Source organism: Hemitrygon akajei, chromosome 8 (assembly GCF_048418815.1).
Source record: "Hemitrygon akajei chromosome 8, sHemAka1.3, whole genome shotgun sequence".
Taxonomy (NCBI): Eukaryota; Metazoa; Chordata; class Chondrichthyes; order Myliobatiformes; family Dasyatidae; genus Hemitrygon; species Hemitrygon akajei.
In genome coordinates this window covers 6,906,067-6,929,770 of record NC_133131.1, presented here as the reverse complement: position 1 = coordinate 6,929,770, position 23,704 = coordinate 6,906,067, and the positions used below count along the sequence as shown (strand labels likewise).

Sequence of the window (23,704 nt, the reverse complement as noted above, 5' to 3'; positions counted from 1 at the left end):
AAGGATCAAATACATTTGTTTGACTATTACTCGATTGATCAGAGGGCATGTCATACAGGATTAGTACCCGTGAGGGGTCTCCAGCAGCACTGGTTTGTTTGAGTTATTGTTACAGCAGCCAAATAACCTACCAGCCCCAGCAGCTTTGGAAGGTAGGGAAAAACCAGAACACCCATCACCAAGGGAGTGAGCTGGAAGGAGGTCACTGGGAGCTGTGAAGCAGCAGCGTAACCATACCATTCAATACTGCAAACAAAAATTTGGACTGGCCTTTTTTACTGCTTCATAGTTTTGTGTGTTATTTTGAGTAAACTGTTACGCTACAATTGGGACATAAATTTTAGGCAGATACTTTCTGCTGGATCGATCATTTAAGTACTATATAATCATAGAACATAGAACACTACCACACAGTATAGGCCCTTTGGCCCATAATTCTGTGCTGACCTTTTAACCTCCTCTTAAGATCAATCTACCCCTTTCCTCCTACGTAGCCCTTCATTTTTCTGTCATCCACGTCCTATTTATGAATCTCTTAAATGCGCCCAATGTATCTGTCTCTATCTCACACTTAACCATTCTCTGTCAAAAAAAACTTGCCTTTGATATCCCTCCTATATTTTCCTCCAATCACCTTAAGATTTACGCCCCCTGGTGTTAGACATTTCTGCCCTGGGAAAAAGTCTCGTTTTCCATTCAAATCTGCTGATCTTTATCACTATTTTAAAAGGTAAGTGGACAAGTGGATGGATTCATATTCTATCAATTAAGTTAGTTGCCCTTTGTTGACGCAGTGCAATCTGTGCAAATTCTTCAAACTCCTTGACTTCACAAAAGCACCATGTGTAAATCCTGAAAATATAACATTTTTCTAAATGCACTTTGTTAGTTGATATTTTTATAGAACTTCAATGCCTACACTTTTATCCACATGAGAATCAGTTGCTAATTATTCACTTCAATATTTCCATAAACTATACTTCACTTGTGACATAATCAAATTTTCATCAGTATCGTGATGAAGAGTCTCGGCCCAAAACATGGAGTATCCATTTCCCTTTATTGATGCTACCTGATCTGCTGAGTTCCTCCAATATTTTGTGTTTTGCTCCAGATTACCAGCTTCTGTAGTCTTTCTTGTGTCTTAAATCTTCTTAAATGCTGCATATTATCCTGACTCTTTCATCACTACAGGTAACATTGTTTGTTTTCTGATTGTAGGGAAAATCATGCCGTTACTATCATGGTGTCCATAAGATGAAGGAACAAAGTTCTTTACAGGAGATTCATGGTTTGCGAATTGCTTGGGACATTGAAGAGTTGGTGAGCCTGGGAAAGAAGCTTCGTTCATGTACATACTTTGCAGCACGTGAATTGATGCAAGAGGCAGATATTGTATTTTGCCCATATAATTATCTTCTGGACCCACAAATAAGGGAGAGTGTAAGTACTTTTGAAAGAAAAGAACTCAATATTAGTTTATGTGTAGTTGGGAATGTGCATGGTGATTGCTGTAACTCCTTTATATATATTTTTTGTCTTGTAATAGATGAAGATTAACCTGAAAGGCCAAATTCTTATCTTTGATGAAGCACATAACATTGAAGACTGTGCAAGGGAATCTTCTAGTTTTAGTGTCACAGAAAATCAGCTGTTATTTGCTCGCGAAGAATTGGACGCCATGGTCAACCAAAACATCAGGAGAAGTGATCATGAGGCACTGCGGGCTTTCTGTTATAGTTTTACAAAGTATGTGATGTTTGGTTTGGTTTGGAAACTTTTTCTATTTTAATGCTTTAAAAGCCTGTAGTAGGAAAGTTTCTTTTTAAAAAATTTTTTTTTTTATTAGTTTTTCAAAACATTTTACAAAATTAAAAACCCCAAATCCCAATGAAGAGCATTAATACAGTGCAAGATTAAGCATACAATAACAATATGCTACAAAGGAAGAGAATTTAACAAAAAAGCACCTAAATTAAAGACAAGTGAGCTTAGTGTCCTCCCCAAGCCCCACAACACAAGAAAAAAACAACAACAACTGCAGACCAGCCACCACACAATATAAAGAGTATAAGTCCGGACAGTCAAACTCCCAGACTGTGAATACACTTAGCAACAGAGGATAGTAATGCCTACTACCAGAAAAAAAAGGGAGCTGAAAGCAAGGGACCGAAAAGAAGAGGAAAAAAAAAAGAAAAAAAAAACCCTAGTCAAGAGGAAGGTTATGAAAGTACTCGATAAAAGGTCCCCAGACCTTATGGAACTTTAGATCCGAATTAAGAACTGAATAATGAATTTTTTCGAGGTCCAAGCAGGCCATAATGTCGTTAAGCCATTGCGCATGAGTGGGCGGGGCAACATCTCTCCATCTAAGGAGGATCAAGCGTCTCGCCAGGAGAGAGGCAAAGGATAGTATTCGGCATTTGGTCGGACCCAAACATAAATCTGTCTCGCCCCAAAAACCGAACAGAGCAATTAAGGGGTTAGGTTCTAGGTGCTGATTCAGAATACCCGATAATGTAGTGAAGACATCTTTCCAGAATTTCTCCAAGCTAGGACAGAACCAGTACATATGGATGAGAGAGGCCACGCCCCTCTTGCATTTATCACAGAGCGGACTAATACCAGGGTAGAATCGAGATAGTTTAGATTTAGACATATGGGCTCTATGAACAATCTTAAACAGTAAAAGGCAATGGCGAGCACAAAGGGAGGTTGAGTTAACCGATTTGAGAACTGAGTCCCAGCTCTCCTCGGATAAGGAGATATTTAAATCCTGCTCCCAGGCCATTTTAATTTTATCCACAGGGGAGTAGGAGAGTTTCAATGTTGATCCTTCATTATAACCAATTGTAGAGCATGTTTTAGATACTTGGAGCATCAGAACAAAAACATATGTAAATTGACCTGAAGAAAGTTCTCAGCTGACTTGTCAACTGTTTATTCATTTTCATAGATACTGTCTGACCTGCTGAGTTCCTCCAGCATTTTGTGTGTGTTGTTTTGGACTTCCAGCGCCTGCAAAAGTTTTTGTGTTTACATGAATAAATTGACTTCCATAACTCCGCAGTGCACATATTATTTAAAGGGGCATTTTTGTGAGTGTATGCAAGGCTGTAATCTTGAGGATCAAGTTGTTGTGAATTGATCACTCTTCACTGTCTTGGTTAATGAATCATATGGTCCATTGGTGAGATTACCTCCCTGCTTCCTATTTACATTGATTCAACTTTGGTACTTATTTTGCTAATTTGTCAATGGATTATGGGGTATGACAATAGACAATAGATGCAGAAGTGGACCATTCGGCCCCTCGAGCTTGCACCGCCATTTTGAGATCATGGTTGATCATCTACTATCAATACCCGGTTCCTGCCTTGTCCCCATATCCCTTGATTCCCCTATCCATAAGATACCTACTTAGCTCCTTCTTGAAAGCATCCAGAGAATTGGCCTCCACTGCCTTCCGAGGCAGTGCATTCCAGACCCCCACAACTCTCTGGGAGAAGAAGTTTTTCCTTAACTCTGTCCTAAATGACCTACCCCTTATTCTCATACCATGCCCTTTGGTACTGGACTCTCCCAGCATCTGGAACATATTTCCTGCCTCTATCTTGTCCAATCCCTTAATAATCTTATATGTTGCAATCAGATCCCCTCTCAATCTCCTTAATTCCAGCGTGTACAAGCCCAGTCTCTCTAACCTCTCTGCGTAAGACAGTCCTGACATCCCAGGAATTAACCTTGTGAATCTACGCTGCACTTCCTCTACAGCCAGGATGTCCTTCCTTAACCCTAGAGACCAAAACTGTACACAATACTCCAGGTGTGGTCTCACCAGGGCTCTGTACAAATGCAAGAGGATTTCCTTGCTCTTGTACTCAATTCCCTTTGTAATAAAGGCCAACATTCCATTAGCCTTCTTCACTGCCTGCTGCACATGCTCATTCACCTTTAGTGACTGATGAACAAGGACTCCTAGATCTCTTTGTATTTCTCCCTTACCTAACTTTACACCGTTCAGATAATAATCTGCCTTCCTGTTCTTACTCCCAAAGTGGATAACCTCACACTTATTCACATTAAACGTCATCTGCCAAGTATCCGCCCACTCACCCAGCCTATCCAAGTCACCCTGAATTCTCCTAACATCCTCATCACATGTCACACTGCCACCCAGCTTAGTATCATCAGCAAATTTGCTGATGTTATTCTCAATGCCTTCATCTAAATCGTTGATGTAAATCGTAAACAGCTGTGGTCCCAATACCGAGCCCTGTGGCACCCCACTAGTCACCACCTGCCATTCCGAGAAACACCCATTCACTGCTACCCTTTGCTTTCTATCTGCCAACCAGTTTTCTATCCATGTCAATGTCTTCCCCCCAATGCCATGAGCTTTGATTTTACCCACCAATCTCCTATGTGGGACCTTATCAAATGCCTTCTGAAAATCGAAGTACACTACATCCACTGGATCTCCCTCATCTAACTTCCTGGTTACATCCTCGAAAAACTCCAACAGATTAGTCAAGCATGATTTACCCTTGGTAAATCCATGCTGGCTTGGCCCAATCCTATCACTGCTATCTAGATATGCCACTATTTCATCTTTGATAATGGACTCTAGCATCTTCCCCACTACTGACGTTAGGCTGACAGGTCGATAGTTCTCTGTTTTCTCCCTCCCTCCTTTCTTAAAAAGTGGGATAACATTAGCCATTCTCCAATCCTCAGGAACTGATCCTGAATCTAAGGAACATTGGAAAATGATTACCAATGCATCCGCAATTTCCAGGGCCACCTCCTTTAGTACCCTAGGATGCAGACCATCTGGACCTGGGGATTTGTCAGCATTCAGTCCCATCAGTCTACTCATCACCGTTTCCTTCCTAATGTCAATCTGTTTCATTTCCTCTGTTACCCTATGTCCTTGGCCCATCCATATATCTGGGAGATTGCTTGTGTCTTCCTTAGTGAAGACAGATCTAAAGTACTCATTAAATTCTTCTGCCATTTCTCTGTTTCCCATAACAATTTCATCCAATTCGTTCTTCAAGGGCCCAACATGACCTAATAGGGGAAAGCTGCAGCTGCCAGATCTCTGATACTGAGCCTCTTGCTCAGATAGGAAAGGGGTAGAAGAAGAGAGTGGTAGTGATAGGAGATTTCATTAGTTAGGTAAACTGATTCTGTAGATGAGAACAAGATGGATGGTAGGTTGCCTCCCAGGACCAAGGGTAAGGAACATCTCACATTGAGTCAGCATTTTTAAGGGGAGGTTGAGCAGCTGGAAGTCATGATACATTTTAGCTACGACATAGCTAGAGAAAGGAAATGCATATGGCACAAACAGCAGTGCAGAGATTCTATTCTTGAGGTCCTGAAGAGTGAATATAGGGAGTTAGGAAGGAAGCTAAAAAGCAGAACTTCATCTCTTTCTTCCTCTATTCCATTATTGAAGTTTTGTTGCCCAGTTATTTTATTCCCTGTGGAGAAATGCAGTTTTTCTCACTATTGCCATATTTAGTGTTCCTTTTTGGTGTAGTATTAGCATATGAGTTTGGCATGGCCCTGGTGCCATTAAGTTAACATTTCATTGTATGTTTTATGGAGTTTAAGTTTATTCTATGTTGAGAAAATATCACCCAATCTTCAATATACTTATTGTGGAGCAAATGCCAATTAATAAATGAGAAATGCTTTTGCAGAGTTGTAATTTAACTATTAATGGCTGCTTGTGCAATTTTATTTTGCAGCTGGCTAAAGGAGAGTTCTGGCAATCTGGTGGAGCGGGAATTTGAAACATCTTGCAAAGTCTGGAATGGGAAAGAAATGATAAATATTTTTCACAATTGGGGATTAACTAGTGCTACATTTAATATGCTGCAGGTAATTTGATTATTAATAAGATTAAGAAGAGTTTGGTAAAACATGAAGCTCTTGATAAAATGTGAAGCCACATCTAACTTCAGGTTTTGAATTTCCTTCTCTTATTTCTCCTGTCACAATTTCCAAACCTTCACTCTAAAGAACTTATCAGAAGTTTAGTCAATGCTGTTGTTAACTAACTTTTAAATCTCTTAACATTTGCAATAATTTTATGTATACTGCTCGGAGATCTCTGGTATTTCTCACAGTGAGCAAATGAGAACTGGTTGTTGAGGTGATTTTACTAGATGCCAGTTGTGGTATGCATTTGGCAAGTGGTTAGCTTTGTAACCTACCAGGAAAGAACTTCGGATATATTTTTTTAAAATGTTTATTTGGTCAATTACCTGTGGTCTTGGATCCAGCAGTCAAAATCTGAAGTTGTTTTTAATGGACTTGGAGATTACAGGGCAAATTGTCAATGTCGTTATTAAGATAACTGCATTTTAGGTCTTGGTGACTTATTTCAAAATATGAGGAGCTTTTAAATGCTATTTCATTATTTTGCAATATCATGGATTTTACCTCGATCATATGTAAATATTCAAATGATGTATAATGTTTAAGGAGTTAATTACAAATGAGCTATTTCTTTTTGATATTATATCTGCAACTTCTTTAATTTAATTGGCTATTTAGGCAGATAGGTAATATTACAACACTCTGGAAGAACTCAGACAGACAGACATACTCTATTGATCCTGAGGGAAATTGAGTTTTGTTACAGTTGCACCAACCAAGAATAGAGTAGAAATATAGCAAAATAAAACCAGAAATAATTAAATGATAATAAGTAAATTATGCCAAGTGGAAATAAGTCCAGGACTAGCCTATTGGCTCAGAGTGTCTGACACTCCAAGGGAGGAGTTGTAAAGTTTGATGGCCACAGGTAGGAATGACTTCCTATGACGCTCAGTGTTGCATCTCGGTGGAATGAGTCTCTGGCTGAATGTACTCCTGTGCCTAACCAGTACATTATGGAGTGGATGGGAGTCATTGTCCAAGATGGCATGCAACTTGGACAGCATCCTCTTTTCAGACACCACCGTCAGAGAGTCCAGTTCCACCCCCACAACATCACTGGCCTTGTGAATGAGTTTCAGGTCGGGCAGCATCCGTGGAAACGAACAGTCAACGTTTCGAGCCGAGACACTTCGTCAGGACTGAAGAGGGATGGGGCAGAGGCCCTATAAAGAAGGTGAGGGGATGGTGGGAAGGAGAAGGTTGGTGGGTGCCAGGTGAAAAACCAATCAGAGGAAAGATCAAGGGGTGGGGGAGGGAAGCAGGGAGGGGATAGGCAAGAAAGGTGAAGAAAGAATGTAAGGGGAAAGCACTGTGTAATAGAAGAAGGCAGAATCATGAGAGAGGTGATAGGCAGCTGGAGGAGGAGGCAGAGTGAAACTGGGATGGGTGAAGGGAGAGGGAGGGAATTACCGGAAGTTGGACAATTCGATGTTCATACCAAGGGGCTGGAGTCTACCCAGACGGTATATGAGGTGTTGCTCAAGTGGTTGGAGGAGCAACACCCTTGGTATGAACATCGAATTTTCCCTCTCCCTTCCCCCATCCCAGTTTCACTCTGCCTCCTCTTCCAGCTGCCTATCACCTCTCTCATGATTCTGCCTTCTTCTACGACACAGTGCTTTCCCCTTACATTCCTCCTTCACCTTTCCTGCCTATCCCCTCCCTGCTTCCCCTCCCCCACCCCTTGATCTTTCCTCTGATTGGTTTTTCACCTGGCACCCACCAGCCTTCTCCTTCCCACCATCCCCCACCTTCTTTATAGGGCCTCTACCCCCTCCCTCTTCAGTCCTGACGAAGGGTCTCGGCCCGAAATGTTGACTGTTAGTTTCCATGGATGCTGCCCGACCTACTGAGTTCCTCCAGCGTGTTGTACATGTTGATTTGACCACAGCATCTGCAGTGTACTTTGTGGTTAGATAATATTACAGCTACTGGGCACAGGGATCCATTTGAAATGGCAGCAGCAAGCAATAGAAAACAGGAAATTCTCACCACAGATACCACTATATCTGTTGGAGAAATCTTATCATCATTAATATTGTTCTACTGATGACTCCAAAGCTGACTGTAGCGGCCAATTCCACATAGAAACATAGAAAAACGTACAGCACAATACAGGCCCTTCAGTCCACAATGCTGTGCTGAACATGTATTTATTTTAGAAATTACCTCGGGTTACCCATAGCCCTCTATTTTTCTAAGCTCCGTGTACCTATCCAGGAGTCTCTTAAAACACATCATCTTACCCACCTCCACCATCGTCGTTGGCAGCCCATTCCATGCACTCACTACCCTCTGCATAATAAAACTTGCCCCTGACATCTCCTCTGTACCTACTTCCAAGCGCCTTAAAACTGTGCCCCCTCGTGTTAAGCCATTTCAGCCCTGGGAAAAAGCCTCTGACTATCCACACTATCAATGCTTCTCATTATCTTGTACACCTCAATCAGTCACCTCTCATCCTCCATCACTTAGCTTATTTTCATAAGGCTTGCTCCCCAATCCAGGCAACATCCTTGTAAATCTCCTCTGCACCCTTTCTATAGTTTCTACATCCTTCCTGTAGTGAGGCGACTAGAACTGAGCACAGTACTCCAAGTGAGGTCTAACCAGGGTCCTATAAAGCTGTAACATTACCCGTTGACTCTTTAATTGAATCCCATGGATGATGAAGGCCAATGCACCGTATGCCTTCTTAACCACAGAGTCAACTTGTGCAGCAGCTTTGAGTGTCCTATGAACTCAGACCCCAAGATCCCTCTGATCCTCTCCACTGTCAAGATTCTTTCCATTAATACTATATTCTACCATCATATTTTACCGACCAAGATGAACTACCTCACACTTATCTGGGTTGAACTCCATCTGCCACTTCTCAGCCCAGTTTTCCAACCTATTGATGTTCTGCTGTAACCTCTGACAGCCCTACACAGTATCTGCAACAGCCCCAACCTTTGTGTCATCAGCAAATTTACTAACCCATCCCTCCACTTCTTTGACCACGTCATTTATAAAAATAATGAAGAGAAGTAGTCCCAGAACAGATCCCCGATGCATACCACTGGTCACCGACTTCCATGCAGATTATGACCCAACTCTAAAAAATCAATGCTACTGCTGGTGAACCCCATGGATTGTTATCCTTGTATGACACACCCTCCAATTAATCCATTAATAATGTTCCAAAAGTTGAAGAATATATTCGATCTCTTATTAGCAACTTGCAAAAAAACTATCTTGAAGCAATGAACCTTATGAAACTGTGACTACTGATATTAAGTTTGCATGAGAATTAAACAAAGTTAAGTATAACTGACTGGTCAGCAAAAGATATGACCATGCCCCCACCCATGTGACTAGTTATCACAGTAAACATAATAAATGGACAACACAATACAATGCAGATGGAGAACAGATGCATGGCTCCTGCACTGGCTACTGTCATTAAGCTGGAAAGGGTGCAGAAAAGATGTGCTGGGATTTTACTGGGACTGGAAAGCTCGAGTTAAAAGGAGAGGACAGGCTGGATTTTTTTTATCTTGGAGCATAGAAGATGGAGGGGTGACCTCATGGAGGCATATGAAATAATGAGGGATATAAATAAGGTGAATTGTCTTTTTCCCCCAGGGTAAAGGAGTCTGAAATTAGAGGATGGAGGTTTAAGATGAGAGGGAAAAGATTTAGAAAGAGCCTAAGGGGTTGCCAGTGGGAGATGTAGAAGTGGGTGATCACAACATTTAAAAAAAATTTAGTCCCTGAAGAAGGGTCTTGGCCCAAAACATCGATGTTTATTCATTTCCATAGATGCTGCCTGATCTGCTGAATCCTCCAGCATTTTGTGCCTGTTGATTCCAATACATACGTGGCTAGGGAAGATTTGGAGGAGTATGTGTGGCGACACTTGCTGGCTTCCTCCAGCACATCCTTGGGTGTGCTGGTTATTAACATTTCTATGTATTTCTGAATCTGAACATGGAGAAGTGGGTCTAGTTCTGGTAGACAGCTTGGTCAGCACAGACGAGCTGGGCTAATGGGCCTTTTTCTGTGCTGTATAACTATGACTAATCTGCAAATACAGCTGTTGAAAATACTGTAACTTAATGTTGATAATTATTGGGATAAAAGATAACTTTGTCATTCACTTTTAATATTGTGATGCTAACTGAGGTGATAGTAATTTTAATATATGAATGATCTTCTGATGTGCAGAAATATCTGGATGCTGTGATAGAGAAGGAAGAAAAGATAATGGTGCTGAATGGACAGGAGGAGTCAGTAACAGTTCCAACTATAAGTGCTACAACACAAATGGTGCTGAAAGGTCTCTTCGTGGTACTTGATTTTTTGTTCAGGAACAACAGCAGGTGAATAGGTTGACGTTCAGACTATGACAGCTGTGGTTTATTTTAAAGCTTAAACTAATTATTTGAAGCTGCAGCTCTGTAAACAATTTATGTTTAGTTTAATACGCCAGCTATAAAATTCTTATAAATTGTAAGCAAAATCTATTTATACTGTACAATATACTGTACAATATCTAGCTATGGTGGAATCTCCATTTTCTGTGTTCCACGTGTATTGAGATTTGATTAGGCAGATCTTTGTGTATGATGCTCATGCCAACACAATAATCAAAAGCCCAATCAATTTAAATCAATTATGGATTAGGAAAAGGATTACAATATACGCTGTATGTCTGTATTCCCATCTAAAATCTTGGGAATAACTTGCATAAAATTAGTAGTTGCACCTGTTAGTGCCTGATAATTTCTGGCATTTGTTTTACTATTGTTGATGATATTTCTGTCATATATGGAAAGTTAAAAGGCAAAAGAAATGAAATTATCCAAACATACATTGCTGAAACTAAACAGATACCTCACAAATCAATAATTGGACTCTTAGTTGGCACCTTGTTACTCCAGCATTTAATTAATTATAATACCTAAAGAATATTCACATTTATGTATCCTGGTAATGAAATTCTGCAAAATGTCAGTTTCTCAAAAATGGTCTTTGTAATATATTTTGTATTCGCGCAGTTGTGCCTTAGATTGAGAATATAGCTTCTGGAATGCTGTTAAAATCTTAGATGAGCCCTTTACTGCCAGCAACAAAATGTTTTCCTGCTTGTTACTTAGATAATTTATAATATTTACTGAAATGGTGGCAGTTATGCATGGAGGCATTCTCATTATTCTAATTGAGCCCCCTTAAAAAAAAAAATCAGAATTGCGTTTGTCCATGCAAATTTCAAATGGTGACATTGTTTAGCCCAAATCTCAGAGGTGGAACACCAAGCGTTAAGTTTAATCCAGTGCATCAGACAACATGATAGTTACAATATTAAAACCTAGGATCATTTCCAATTAAACATATCTGAGTGGATTGCAATACATTTTCTTCAAGGTTATTACTTTTATGAGCTTACAGTGAAGGGATTGCTTCCATCTGTGGATAAAATAAATGTGTTTTAAAAACTTTGGATTAAAGTGCATATTTTAGAAACACAGATATTAATTGTTTAAATTAATTTTGCAATATTAATTTCTGTAAGTTTAGCTTTAGTTTTGCTCACCTAAATTACTAATAGTAGTATACCAAAGTAAAAAGCACTTTGCAGCCTGTTCTATTCTCAGATAACTGTAATTGTGTCTAATTGCATATTATATATTATAAATATGTCTATGATTGAAGTTCCTAACTTGGCACACTCTTTAATAATTCTGGCTGATGGAAGTCTATTTGATACCTTGGAAGCTGCATTTTCTTTTAACATTGAACATTGCATGATCTTTGAGGGGTAGTTTGCTGTGATAAACATTATCACCATTTTGATTGTAGTATCCTGTTCCCAAAGTTTTGCAGGTGACTATAGGGTGGCAGTACAGCAGGTATATACATGGACCAACCAGCCAGATTTCATTGATGAAAATGGGTTCTTTGTACGGCCTCAGAAGAAGCGAAATGCACGCAAGAAGTCTGCTGTACTGTCCTTGAACTTTTGGTGTTTAAATCCAGCAGTGGTGAGTATGTTACTGCAACAGTATAGTTTTGTTTTTGTCATTTTGCACTACTAGAAAGGTGGTGATTCAGTGGGTGAGAATACAAGTTAAAGATAGTAAATTTTTATGGCATGTATACTGCAAACTATTGCATTGAGATTATTATGAAACCTGTTTTGCTTGGTTTTCTGTCTGTTCCCTCGCTTGGTCCTCTCACTCTGCCATAGCACCAGCCCCTTGATTTTACTTACTTAAGCCGCTGACAGCAGTTCACCAGAGTCCTCTACCCTGGGCCAATTTTCAAATTGACCCCAAGGTTAGCCCATTTCTTGGTGTATCCTTCCTCTTCCTGGGAATGAGGCCTTTGGAGCTTCTGTTGGCTTTTTTTTTCACTGGGTTTTTATAGGATGGTATTGCTAGCCCCATGCCCAATCACAGTTTGGCTTAGGACTGTCCTCTTGCTCTGCCATGTCAATCACCTCCTATTCTTCTAGTCAGAGTTTGCTGTTTGTGGTCTTTGATTGCATCTACCATTCCTTGAAAGGGGTTTTAGGTATATAGAGTGCTGTTGCAGAGTTGTTGGATTGCTGCCATCCAATTTATAGAAGATGCATACTACTGCTACAGTGAGCCAGTGATGGTTGGAGTTGATGTTAAGGGTGAATAGCAGTCAAGTGGACTGCTTTATTATGGATAAGGTTGAGGTCTTTCATTGTTACTGGGGTTGTGCTCACATAGACAAAGTGTTCTGTCATGTGCCTGAATCTGGGAATCAGGAGGTGAATTACTTAATGCAGGTACATGGTCTCCAACCTATTTCTATAGCCACATTATTTTAAGTGATTGGTTCAGTTACATTTCTATGTAATGGAGACCCACTTCTTTTCCTCCCTTTGTGGATATTGATTTTGGGGTCCTCAGTAATGGAAATGTCATTGAATGGTAAGATCTTGTTAGACTCTGTCTTGTTGGGGTGGTCCATGTCCAGATCATATTTAACATGAAAGTTACTCATCACCTATCTGTTCTTGCCGGAATGTTCTTCAGGTGTTAATGAATGGTGCACAGACAACTCTATTTCCTGAGTAAAGAATTTAATCGAACTATGCAGTTATCAACAATTGTTTCAACTTTATGATGCATTAGTTTATTGTGGTTTTCCCTTCATTATCTGATTCCTGTTGACCATCCGGATTTTTCTATGCTCCTTCTGTTTTGTATCTTTTTGCTGCCTTGTGCTGTGTTATTTTAATCTACTTTTTAACCCCCTTGTTCTCTCAATTGTCATCTTGTCCTGTTCTCTTGCTTGTGTGTTCTTCCCAGATTTTAAATGTTAAACTTTAGCTTTCCACAGATGCTGCTTGGCCTGCTTTTTCCATCTTTTTCTGTTTTCCTTAAATTTTTTATTATTTAGAGATAGAGCACAGAAGAGGGCCTCTGGCCCTTTGAGCAGCATTACCTAACAACCCAACATCACCTGGTGGGAACCCTCACCCACCATCACTGCAACCCCAGCCATTGTAGTCGTTGCTAGTTCCTTACCCATGCCTTCTCCACTTGTTCTTTTTGCATTTTTCCACTGCCAGGATGAGGTCTATCTATCTGACCGTAAACCTAAGAACAAAATAATAATTTTCTGGTGATTAAACATTCTGCTACTCATAATATATTTTAACCAAGAAAGAGTTACCTGAATTTTTTATTTATTGAAATAGTAATCAAAAATGTTTTTTATTTTTGTGTTATCTCTGTAGGCTTGTTCAGATCTTAATGTTGTTAGATCAATCATTCTGTCATCTGGAACTTTGTCCCCAATGGAATCATTCTCTTCCGAGTTGGGTGTGAAGTTCAGTATCCAGCTGGAGGCTAATCATGTAATTGATAACTCTCAGGTAACAAGATGTGATGCTTTTGTGATGCTTCAAAATGTGAAAATGCATGCATTTTATTTGTCATTTGATAGTGCTTTTATTTGCATTAGCACTGCTGTTCTCTTCACAGAGACTGATATCATGTTGTGTATTTTCCGGCATTTTCTACTTTAGCCGAGTCTTAAGAGTCACAAAATAATACAACATGTAATAATGCCCTTCAGCCCAACTTGTCCATTATGATGAAGATGCTTAGCTATGCTAATCCCATTTGCCCTTGTTTGGTCTATGCCCCTTTACCTTTTTCCTATCCATGTATCTGCCCAAATTTCTTTTTAAATATCTTTATTGTATTTGCACTGATTAATTCCTCTGGAAGCTTGTTCCATTTGTAAAATGAGCAATATTTTGCTTTTGTGACTAATATGTATATGAAATGCAATTTATGCTAGTTAAAAAATTATAGACTTGTTTGTTGGCCAGGAACTTGCCATCTTACTTTTTGGGTAGGAGGTGGAGATCTAATTAAATGACTGTTACATGTGCAACCCCCTGCAAACTTGGCTCATTAGCTGGCTCTGTGAACAGCCAGGGAAGTCGACAGAAAGAAGGCCACTTTTTATAAACAATATCTGTCTAGGGTCGGTATGAATTGGGGTTCAGCCAGAAAGGAATGTCGTGCTGTTCCAATTAAAGAAAACTTGATTTGAGCTAATGCTGTGTAAATACTGCCCATACGCGGTTTTAGGCTGGCACAAAATAACGGATTGTACACCACATAAAATTATAAAGGAAGTGTATTTACAAATATCAGTTTTATGAAACAGTTAGTAGAAATTGGAAACTTGGTTCGGAAAAAGAGAGAGATCTACAATAAATATAGGCAGCATGGAGTAAATGAGGTGCTCGAGGAATATAAAGAATGTAAAAAGAATCTTAAGAAAGAAATTAGAAAAACTAAAAGAAGATATGAGGTTCTTTGGCAAGTAAGGTGAAAATAAATCCAAAGGGTTTCTACAGTTATATTAATAGCAAAAGGATAGTGAGGGATAAAATTGGTCCCTTAGAGAATCAGAGTGGACAGCTTTGTGTGGAGCTGAAAGAGATGGGGGAGATTTTGAACGATTTCTTTTCTTCGGTATTCACTAAGGAGAAGGATATTGAATTGTGTAAGGTAAGGGTAACAAGTAGGGTAGTTATGGAAACTATGATGATTAAAGAAGAGGAAGTACTGGCGCTTTTAAAGAATATAAAAGTGGATAAGTCTTCGGGTCCTGACAGGATATTCCCTAGGACCTTGACGAAAGTTAGTGTACAAATAGCAGGGGCTCTGACAGAAATATTTCAAATGTCATTAAAAACAGGGATGGTGCCGGAGGATTGGCATATTACTCATGTTGTTCCATTGTTTAAAAAGGGTTCTAAGAGTAAACCCAGCAATTATAGGCCTGTCAGTCTGACGTCAGTGGTGGGTAAATTAATGGAAAGTATTCTTAGAGATGATATATATAATTATCTGGATAGACAGAGTCTGATTAGGAACAGTCAACATGGTTTTGTGTGTGGAAGGTCATGTTTGACAAATCTTATTGAATTTTTTGAAGAGGTTACTAGGAAAGTTGACGAGAGTAAAGCAGTGGATGTTGTCTATATGGACTTCAGTAAGGCTTTTGACAATGTTCCGCATGGAAGGTTAGTTAGGAAGGTTTAATCGTTAGGTATTAATATTGAAGTAGTAAAATGGATTCAACAGTGGCTGGATGGGAGATGCCAAAGAGTAGTGGTGGATAACTGTTTGTCAGGTTGGAGGCCGGTGACTAGTGGTGTGCCTCAGGGATCTATACTAGGTCTAATGTTGTTTGTCATATACATTAATGATCTGGATGATGGGGTGGTAAATTGGATTAGTAAGTATGCAGATGATACTGAGATAGGTGGCATTGTGGATAATTAAATAGGTTTTCAAAGCTTGCAGAGAGATCTAGGCCAGTTAGAAGAGTGGGCTGAAAGATGGCAGATGGAGTTTAATGCTGATAAGTGTGAGGTGCTACATTTTGGTAGGACTAATCAAAATAGGACATACATGGTAAATGGTAGGGCATTGAGGAATGCAGAAGAACAGAGTGATCCAGGAATAATGGTACATAGTTCCCTGAAGGTGGAATCTCATGTGGATAGGGTGGTGAAGAAAGCTTTTGGTATGCTGGCCTTTATAAATCAGAGCATTGAGTATAGGAGTTGGGATGTAATGTTAAAATTGTACAAGGCATTGGTGAGGCCAAGTTTGGAGTATTGTGTACAGTTCTGGTCACCGAATTATAGGAAAGATGTCAACAAAATAGAGAGAGTACAGAGGAGATTTACTAGAATGTTTCCTGGGTTTCAGCACCTAAGTTACAGAGAAAGGTTGAACAAGTTAGGTCTTTATTCTTTGAAGCATAGAAGGTTGAGGGGGGACTTGATAGAGGTATTTAAAATTATGACGGGGATAGATAGAGTTGACGTGGATACGCTTTTTCCATTGAGAGTAAGGGAGATTCAAACAAGAGGACATGAGTTGAGAGTTAAGGGGCAAAAGTTTAGGGGTAACACGAGGGGAACTTCTTTACTTAGAGAGTGGTAGCTGTGTGGAATGAGCTTCCAGTAGAAGTGGTAGAGGCAGGTTCGATTTTGTCATTTAAAAAAAAAATTGGATAGGTATATGGACAGGAAAGGAGTGGAGGGTTATGGACTGTGTGCAGGTAGTGGGACTAGGTGAGAGTAAGTGTTCGGCACAGATTAGAAGGGCCGTTTCCATGTTATATGGTTAAAAAGAAAAGAAAAAAGGGGAAAAAAAGGGTCCATTTCAGTTAACCCTGTACAAATGTGCACATAAAGTTGGAGTTCATCTTGAGTTGTCCTTTTTACTGTGTGAAAGCACCAATCACATTCTGTACTTCGCTCGAAATCCATCTGGAACAATGGGCTCTCTCTTGGGAGTATTGGCCTTTTCTTCTTGGAGTCGTTTGTCTACATAAAGTATTTTGTGCAACGGGGATGCTCCTTCCCATGGCATTCTCAGCCATCTTCCCTCCTGTCCTCCCTGCAGCTCTGCCAAAAGACCATGAACCCCACCAGTGTCCTTCACAAAAGCTCTCTCCACCCAGCCCTCTCTAAAACCTCCCAATTCCACTGTCTTGATTGGCTGACAAAACATTTCTATGTTGAACATAATTTTCCCTTATCTTTGGCTGAAACCCAAACCTTCCACCAGCAGAGCCCACTGCTTTTCTAGAAAGCTACTAAATGAAATAACCTACAGCATTAGCAGTAAAAATCATAACCAGGGCATTACAAATGTTTGAATTGAAATTAAATAGTCATTGTACATTATACTTCAAACATTGAATATTTCCTGGTGGATACATTTATACTGATGACCCAGTAGTCAGGTGGAGTGTGGAGGAAACAGTGTTTTTCACAGAGAACTTTGCTTTTGCTTAGCAGTAAGCAATCCTGTCTTATTGATTCAACTTAACTATACTGCACAAATATATTTGATGTGAGAAGTTAATTTAAATTGTATTTAACTGAATGATTTGAGAAAAATGTTCTGTGCAGAGATGTTTTGAAGGAGAGGGTTTGGGGATTGATTTTCCATAATGCAAAGCCATATGATCTTCTAGTTAAAAATAAAATTTTATTCACACAAGTTCCATTGGAACAAATTTTATTTAATACCTCAAAATTTTGGCTAGCTGTTTGTGAATCCTGTATGGGAAAACTTCCACGGTAGTGTAGCGATTAGCATGACACTATTACAGTTTGGGGCGTTGGCATTCAATTCCATCGCAGTCTGTAAGAAGTTTGTATACTCTTTCTATGAGTGCGTGGGTTTTGTCAGGGTGCTCTGGTTTTCTCTCACAGTCAAAAAACATACCTGTTAGTAGTGTAATAGGTCATTGTAAATTGTCCTGTGATTAGGCTTGGGTTAAATAGGTGGGGTGCTGGGCAGTATGGCTTGTTGGACTGGTGGGGACTGTTCTGCATGGCATCTCTGAATAAAATAAAAATAACCTGAACAACGATAATATTGGGTTGATTGTATTTATCTAAGGTAGGTTTCAAAAAGTGCATTTGGAGATCTAGGAATTATTTTGTTTCTGCGATTTGCACTAAATTAATTTAAGTATAGTACTAAGGCTTTAGGTTTGGAATCAATTTGTCCAGTTATACGTGCCACTGGATTGGTGAAAGAGTTAAGTGACTAGGAGCAAATCATGGATATAGTCTATACACACAACTCATTAAATAAGTTCAAAGATCTACATTATATAGATGCACCACAGGAATGTTTGAGACTTCATTAGTTTTATGTTTTTTAACTTGAGATTATGCCATCTGGTGAGGCCCACTAATAGCATTCTTTATTTTGGTTAACTGAAATAATGAACAGAGCACATTTTATGCAGAACAGAACATATGTGTACTTAGCTCTTATTTAAACCTTATTAATAAATACTGCATTAGATCAAAGCAAACAGGGGGTGAAAATTGCACTCGTCTGCAAAATGTTAGTGTAGAAAATTGACTGGGAGACCACCAAGGCAATGCATATAGGAACAGATAGCACGGTTGGCAATAAAATTAAGATATATGCTCTTAAATTTGCATATAAAATGTTCTGCTTCAATAACATTACATTGCAGTGCTTAGAAAGTAAGGGCATCTTCTGGGATTGTTGTTGATTTTGCTGAAAGTATTAAATCAAGTGAACTTTTTAACAATTCTCTACTGTAATTGATTCTTAAAAGAGGGAGCTACCAGCATTATGCTTGTATTCCAAGAGCAGTTATTTAGGAATGTCAGCCTGAATCTGAGCTATTGTACCCTTAAAGTAACATTCAGTTCAGGTTAGGGTGAAAATAGTTGAATAATGAGCACACTCATATAGCTTATCTTACACACATGCTGGTTCACTACTGTACCATTCAGTGAATGATCAGCATAAAGATACAACCCACTCATTTCCTCTGTCATTTCTTGCACAGGAAAATAGTCCTACTTTGATAATATACAAATAAAATTAATAAAAATTATAAGCCACTTTTGTTTTAAAAAAATCAGCGCAGTTTCCTCAAATGAAAACTTAAAATATGTATCTTTTTGTGAATCTTGCAACACAAGATTAATATGTTACATATATCTAAATAGTACATTAATTTTCCTCGGAAAATGATCAAACTTGGGAATCAACAAAATAAGTTTGCGTTCTTACATTGCTCCCTAAGATGAAGTGTAAAGATATTATTTAATAAAATTATAGATTTAATGCTAACATCAATCTTGGCATATGTTGTCTTCCTGGTATGTACTTCAGTGCAGTGTAAAACAGATTTGTGTAGGATAGCAACAGTATGACTAGATTACTGATGCATTGATGAAATAGTGGGATATTTGCTATTCTGCTTGAAAAGATGGCCAAGCAGTGATTAGAGTAGTGAGGCACATTCAAAGAAAGTTGAAAAGTAAGTACTGCTGGAATTCTTCTAGAATTAAAATGTTGATTCTCAGAGTAGCCGAATGCTCTTCTGAGAAGTGTCCCAAAGTACTTTAGGTCTACGAAATGTGTAATTTTCTAAGTTCTCCAGCACAGGCAAACATGATAGCTATTATGATTCAAGTAGATATTAATGTGATGAGTATTGTGGTAATTTGTTTCCATTTGAAGAAAGAATGAGGAACTTTTGTTATTCTTGAACAATGCCATAAAGCTTTAAAGTCCACTGTAATAAGATGATGAATTTAGTATACAGTAGTTTTGGATCTGAAGAATTCATCCTGGAAGGTATTTGGTGAAAACTTGTAAACAGGATCAGCCATGAAAAGTTTTTTTTTCTAATTGTAACAGTGTTGAGTTGCTCTGAATAGTTTCTCCTAAAGTTTGATGTTTCATTAGAATTGAATCAAGAACACTTTATTTTGTTGAAAGCTAATGCTAAAGCTAATATATCAGCTGAAAGATCATGTTGCTGCATGTTTCTGCCTTTTTGCATATTGGCTCTTGTGCTCTGCATTCACGATGACTTTCCCTTCATTCCTGATCTTGTATATCCCACTGAATCTTAACTTAAAATGGCTTTCAAAGCTTCATTATCTTTTACAGTTAAAGCTTCAAAGCTAAATAAAAATCACACTTCGTTACAGCTCTAGTTTAAATGTCAGCAGTTAGGAAATTACCTGTACATCTGCAAATTATCAGTCAACATCAGTGCTGAAGTACCACTTTATGAGTTAAACAGTGGTTATTAGCAGAAAAGTTAGCCTCATAATGTCGTAAGTTTTGCTCCATTAGATCTGTACAATATAATACAGAAGGTTATGTTACATTTGTGTAGCTGAGAAATGCATTGACTGTTAGTTGCCTTAACTACTTCACCACTGGAAAGCAGTAATGATTTAAATTAAATTTCATTATCTGTTAATACTGTCATTTCCTTATATGCTTCCTACAGCTAGGTCATTATTATGCAGAACATTATATTCATTTAGTTTATTTTAATAACAATAAGTGTACTTTTGTACAAGGTAAATGGAACTATTTCTAAAGCCACATAAAGCTTGATTTACAGAGGAAAAAAAATCAAATTTAAGCTTATTCCTTGGTATTAAAAGCAAGCACAATATCATAAGACTATAAGATATAGGAGCAGAATTAGGCCATTTGGCCCATCGAGTCTGCTTGCCATTTCATCATGGCTGATCCATTTCCCCCTCAGCCTCAATCTCTTGCCTTCTCCCTGTAACCCTTCATGCCCTAATCAAGAATCTGTAACCTCTGTCTTAAATATCGAAAGTCAAAGTTCAAAGTAAAAATTATCAGAGTACATGCATGTCGCCAAATATTACCCTGAGATCATTTTTTCTGCAGGTATACTTCATAGTAACTGTAAAAAGGGTATGTAAACTGTAAACATCAGGAACTGTACACAAGCTGTGCAAATGCAGATAATAAATAAATAGCAATAAATAACAAGCATGAAATAACAAGATAAAAGAGTCCTTAAATGAGTGTAGTTAAACCCCTTTTTTTCAAGAGTTTGATGGTTGAGGATGGTTAACTGTTCTTGAACTTGGTGGTGTAAATCACCATTACCTTCTATCTGATGGCAGCAGTGAGAAAAGAGCATGACCTGGGTGGTGAAAATCTTTGATGGTTGATGCTGCTTTTTATGGCAGCGTTTCTTGTAGATGTGCTCAATGGTTGGGATGGTTTTACTGTGATCTGCTGGGTTGTATCCACTACACCTTTTGTAGGATTTTTGACTCAAAGGCATTGGTGTTCCCATACCAGACTGAAATGCAGCCAGTCAGCACACTTTCCACACGCATCTAGAAATGTTTGCCAAGGTTTTTGATGACATGCCGAATCTCTGCACACTCCTGAAGAAGAAGAAGCGCTGTTGTGCTTTCTTTGCAATTATAGATATATGATGGGCCCAGGACAGGTCCTTTGAGATGGTGACAGCCAAGAAGTTAAAGTTTCTGATCCTCCGATGAATACTGGCTGATGGACCTCTGGTCTTCCTCTCCTGAAATCTACAATCAGTTCCTTGGTCTTATTGACATTGAGTGACTGAGGTTGTTGTTGTTACACCACTCAGGCAAATTTTCCATCTCCCTCCTGAATGTACCTTTGATACAGCCCACAACAGTGATGTCATCAGCAAACATGTATATGATGTTGGAGCTGTACTTAGCCACACAGTCAGAGGTGTAAAGTGAGTAGAATAGGGGGCTAAGTACACATCCCTGTGGTGCTCCTGTGCTGATGGAGATTGAGGAGGAGATGTTTTTGCCAAAACTGACTGGGATCTACAAGTGAAGAAATCCAGGATTCAGTTGCACAAGGGGTTATCGAGGCCCAGGACTTGGAGTTTGCTGATTAGCTTAGAGGGGATGATGGTATTAAATGCCAAGCTGTAATTGATAAAGAGCAGCCTGAAGTATGCATCTTTGCTGTCCTGATGCTCCAGGGTTATGTGAAAAGCCAATGAGATAGCATCTGCTATAGACCTGTTGTTTTGCTAGGTAATATATATCCAATGATTTGACCTTCACAGCTGACTATGGCAACAAATTCCACAGGCTCACCACTCTCTAGCTAAAGAAATTCCTTCTCACTTCCTTTCTAAATGGATGTCCCTTTATTCTGAGGTTGTGTCCTCGGGTCCTAGACCTCCTCTCCACATCTATCCAACTCTATTGAGGCCTTTCAACATTCGATAGGTTTCAATGAGATCCTCCCTGATTCTTCTGAATTCCAATAGTAGAGGCCCAGAGCCATCAAATGCTCATATGACAAGCCTTTAAATCCCAGTACCATTTTTGTGAACCTCCCTTGAGCCCTCTTCGAAGTCAGTACAGCCTTTCTTAGATAAGGGGCCCTAAACTGCTCATAATACTCCAAGTGAGGCCTCAACATTACATCCTTGCTGTCATATTCTAGTCCTTAAAATGGATGCTAACATCTCATTTGCCTTCCTCACCACCGACTCAACCTGCAAGTTAACCTTTAAGAGTTACGTACCCCGTAACTGGGTCACTTACCAGCAAAGATAGAGAGGTCCGTTGAAGTCTGATGGTACTATTTTTAAAAGTCTTTATTTATAAAGGGGCACAAAAGTAAGGTTAATACAAACATTCAGATAATATACGTCGTCAATACTCAATCTAAAGCACGGGTATAGTAATAATCATCAATAAGAAGTAGCTCTATCGTTTGTCTAGGGGTAATATATTGTCCTTTGGAAATATGAAAGTCACTCAGTTCCTGCAAGCTTCTGGGTTTTGGGGACCGCTGTGTTTTCACTTGTTGGAGAGAGAGAGATTTGTGAGAAAAGAAACTTGCCCGGGTCTTTTGATGAGGTCGATCCATTGAGTCGGGGGAGTTGGTTCCCCGTTGTTAGTTCAAGAAAATCGTTTCTGTGATACCCGCCACCGGCTTCCAGGCAAAGGGAACCAAACGCACGTGGCTTCCTTCAAATGGCTGCCCGCTATTACGGGATCGCTAGCGTCTCTTCTGGTGCGTCTGAGGGGCCATCTCTACAGCCCCTCTTTTATCTGGACTCACGGGGTCTCAGATGTCAATCAGGTTGGGATGATGCAATCTCTCACCGTCACCCAGCCCACGTTGCCCTGAGGGCTTGCACGTAGCCCAGTCCCCAATCCACAAAGGTGTCTCCAAGAGACAATGGCCGTTATCTGTGGCTTTGTCTTGCTGAGGGGCCAGGACACATTCCAAAACCTTGAGGATTCTCTCTCATTTCCTGGGTCCAAGACCCGAATTAATAGCGATCTTGCGATTCTCAAGAAGGAGGGGGCTGCGCTCATTACATAAGGAATTCTTTTTGAGAATTCCCAATTGTTTTTGCACCTCAGATTTTTGAGTTTTCTCTCCATTTAGAAAATTGTCTGTTTTTATTTCTTCTACAGAGTACATGACCATACACTTCCTGACACTGTATTCGATCCGACACTTCTTTGCCCATTTTCCTAATCTGCCTAAATCCTTCTGCAGCTTCTCTGCTTCCTCAGCACTAGCTGCCCCTCCAACTATCTTCGTATCATTTGCAAACTTGACAACAAAGCCATCAATTCTGCCATCCAAATCATCAATATATAACATAAAAAGAAGCAGTCCCAACACAGACTCCAGTAGAACATCACTAGTTACCGGCAGGCAGCCAACCAGAAATGTCTCCCTTTATTCCCTCTCTTTGATTCCTGCCAGTCAGTTAATGTTCTATTCATGGTAGTATCTTTCCTTTAATAGCATTGGCTTTTAAATTGTTAAGCAGCCTCATGTGTGGCACCTTGTCAAAGGCCGTATGA

General features: G+C 39.4%; 1 protein-coding gene across 1 annotated transcript in view; it reads left to right on the top strand.

Annotated features, from left to right (window-relative positions):
- Positions 1-23,704, top strand: part of brip1 (BRCA1 interacting helicase 1) — a 263,801-nt gene that overhangs the window by 68,766 nt on the left and 171,331 nt on the right. The window contains exons 8-13 of the mRNA XM_073053131.1: positions 1,222-1,443; positions 1,550-1,749; positions 5,760-5,892; positions 10,165-10,319; positions 11,816-11,981; positions 13,715-13,852. Of these exons, the coding sequence (XP_072909232.1) occupies positions 1,222-1,443; positions 1,550-1,749; positions 5,760-5,892; positions 10,165-10,319; positions 11,816-11,981; positions 13,715-13,852 (1,014 nt within the window). The remainder of the gene's footprint in view (positions 1-1,221; positions 1,444-1,549; positions 1,750-5,759; positions 5,893-10,164; positions 10,320-11,815; positions 11,982-13,714; positions 13,853-23,704) is intronic.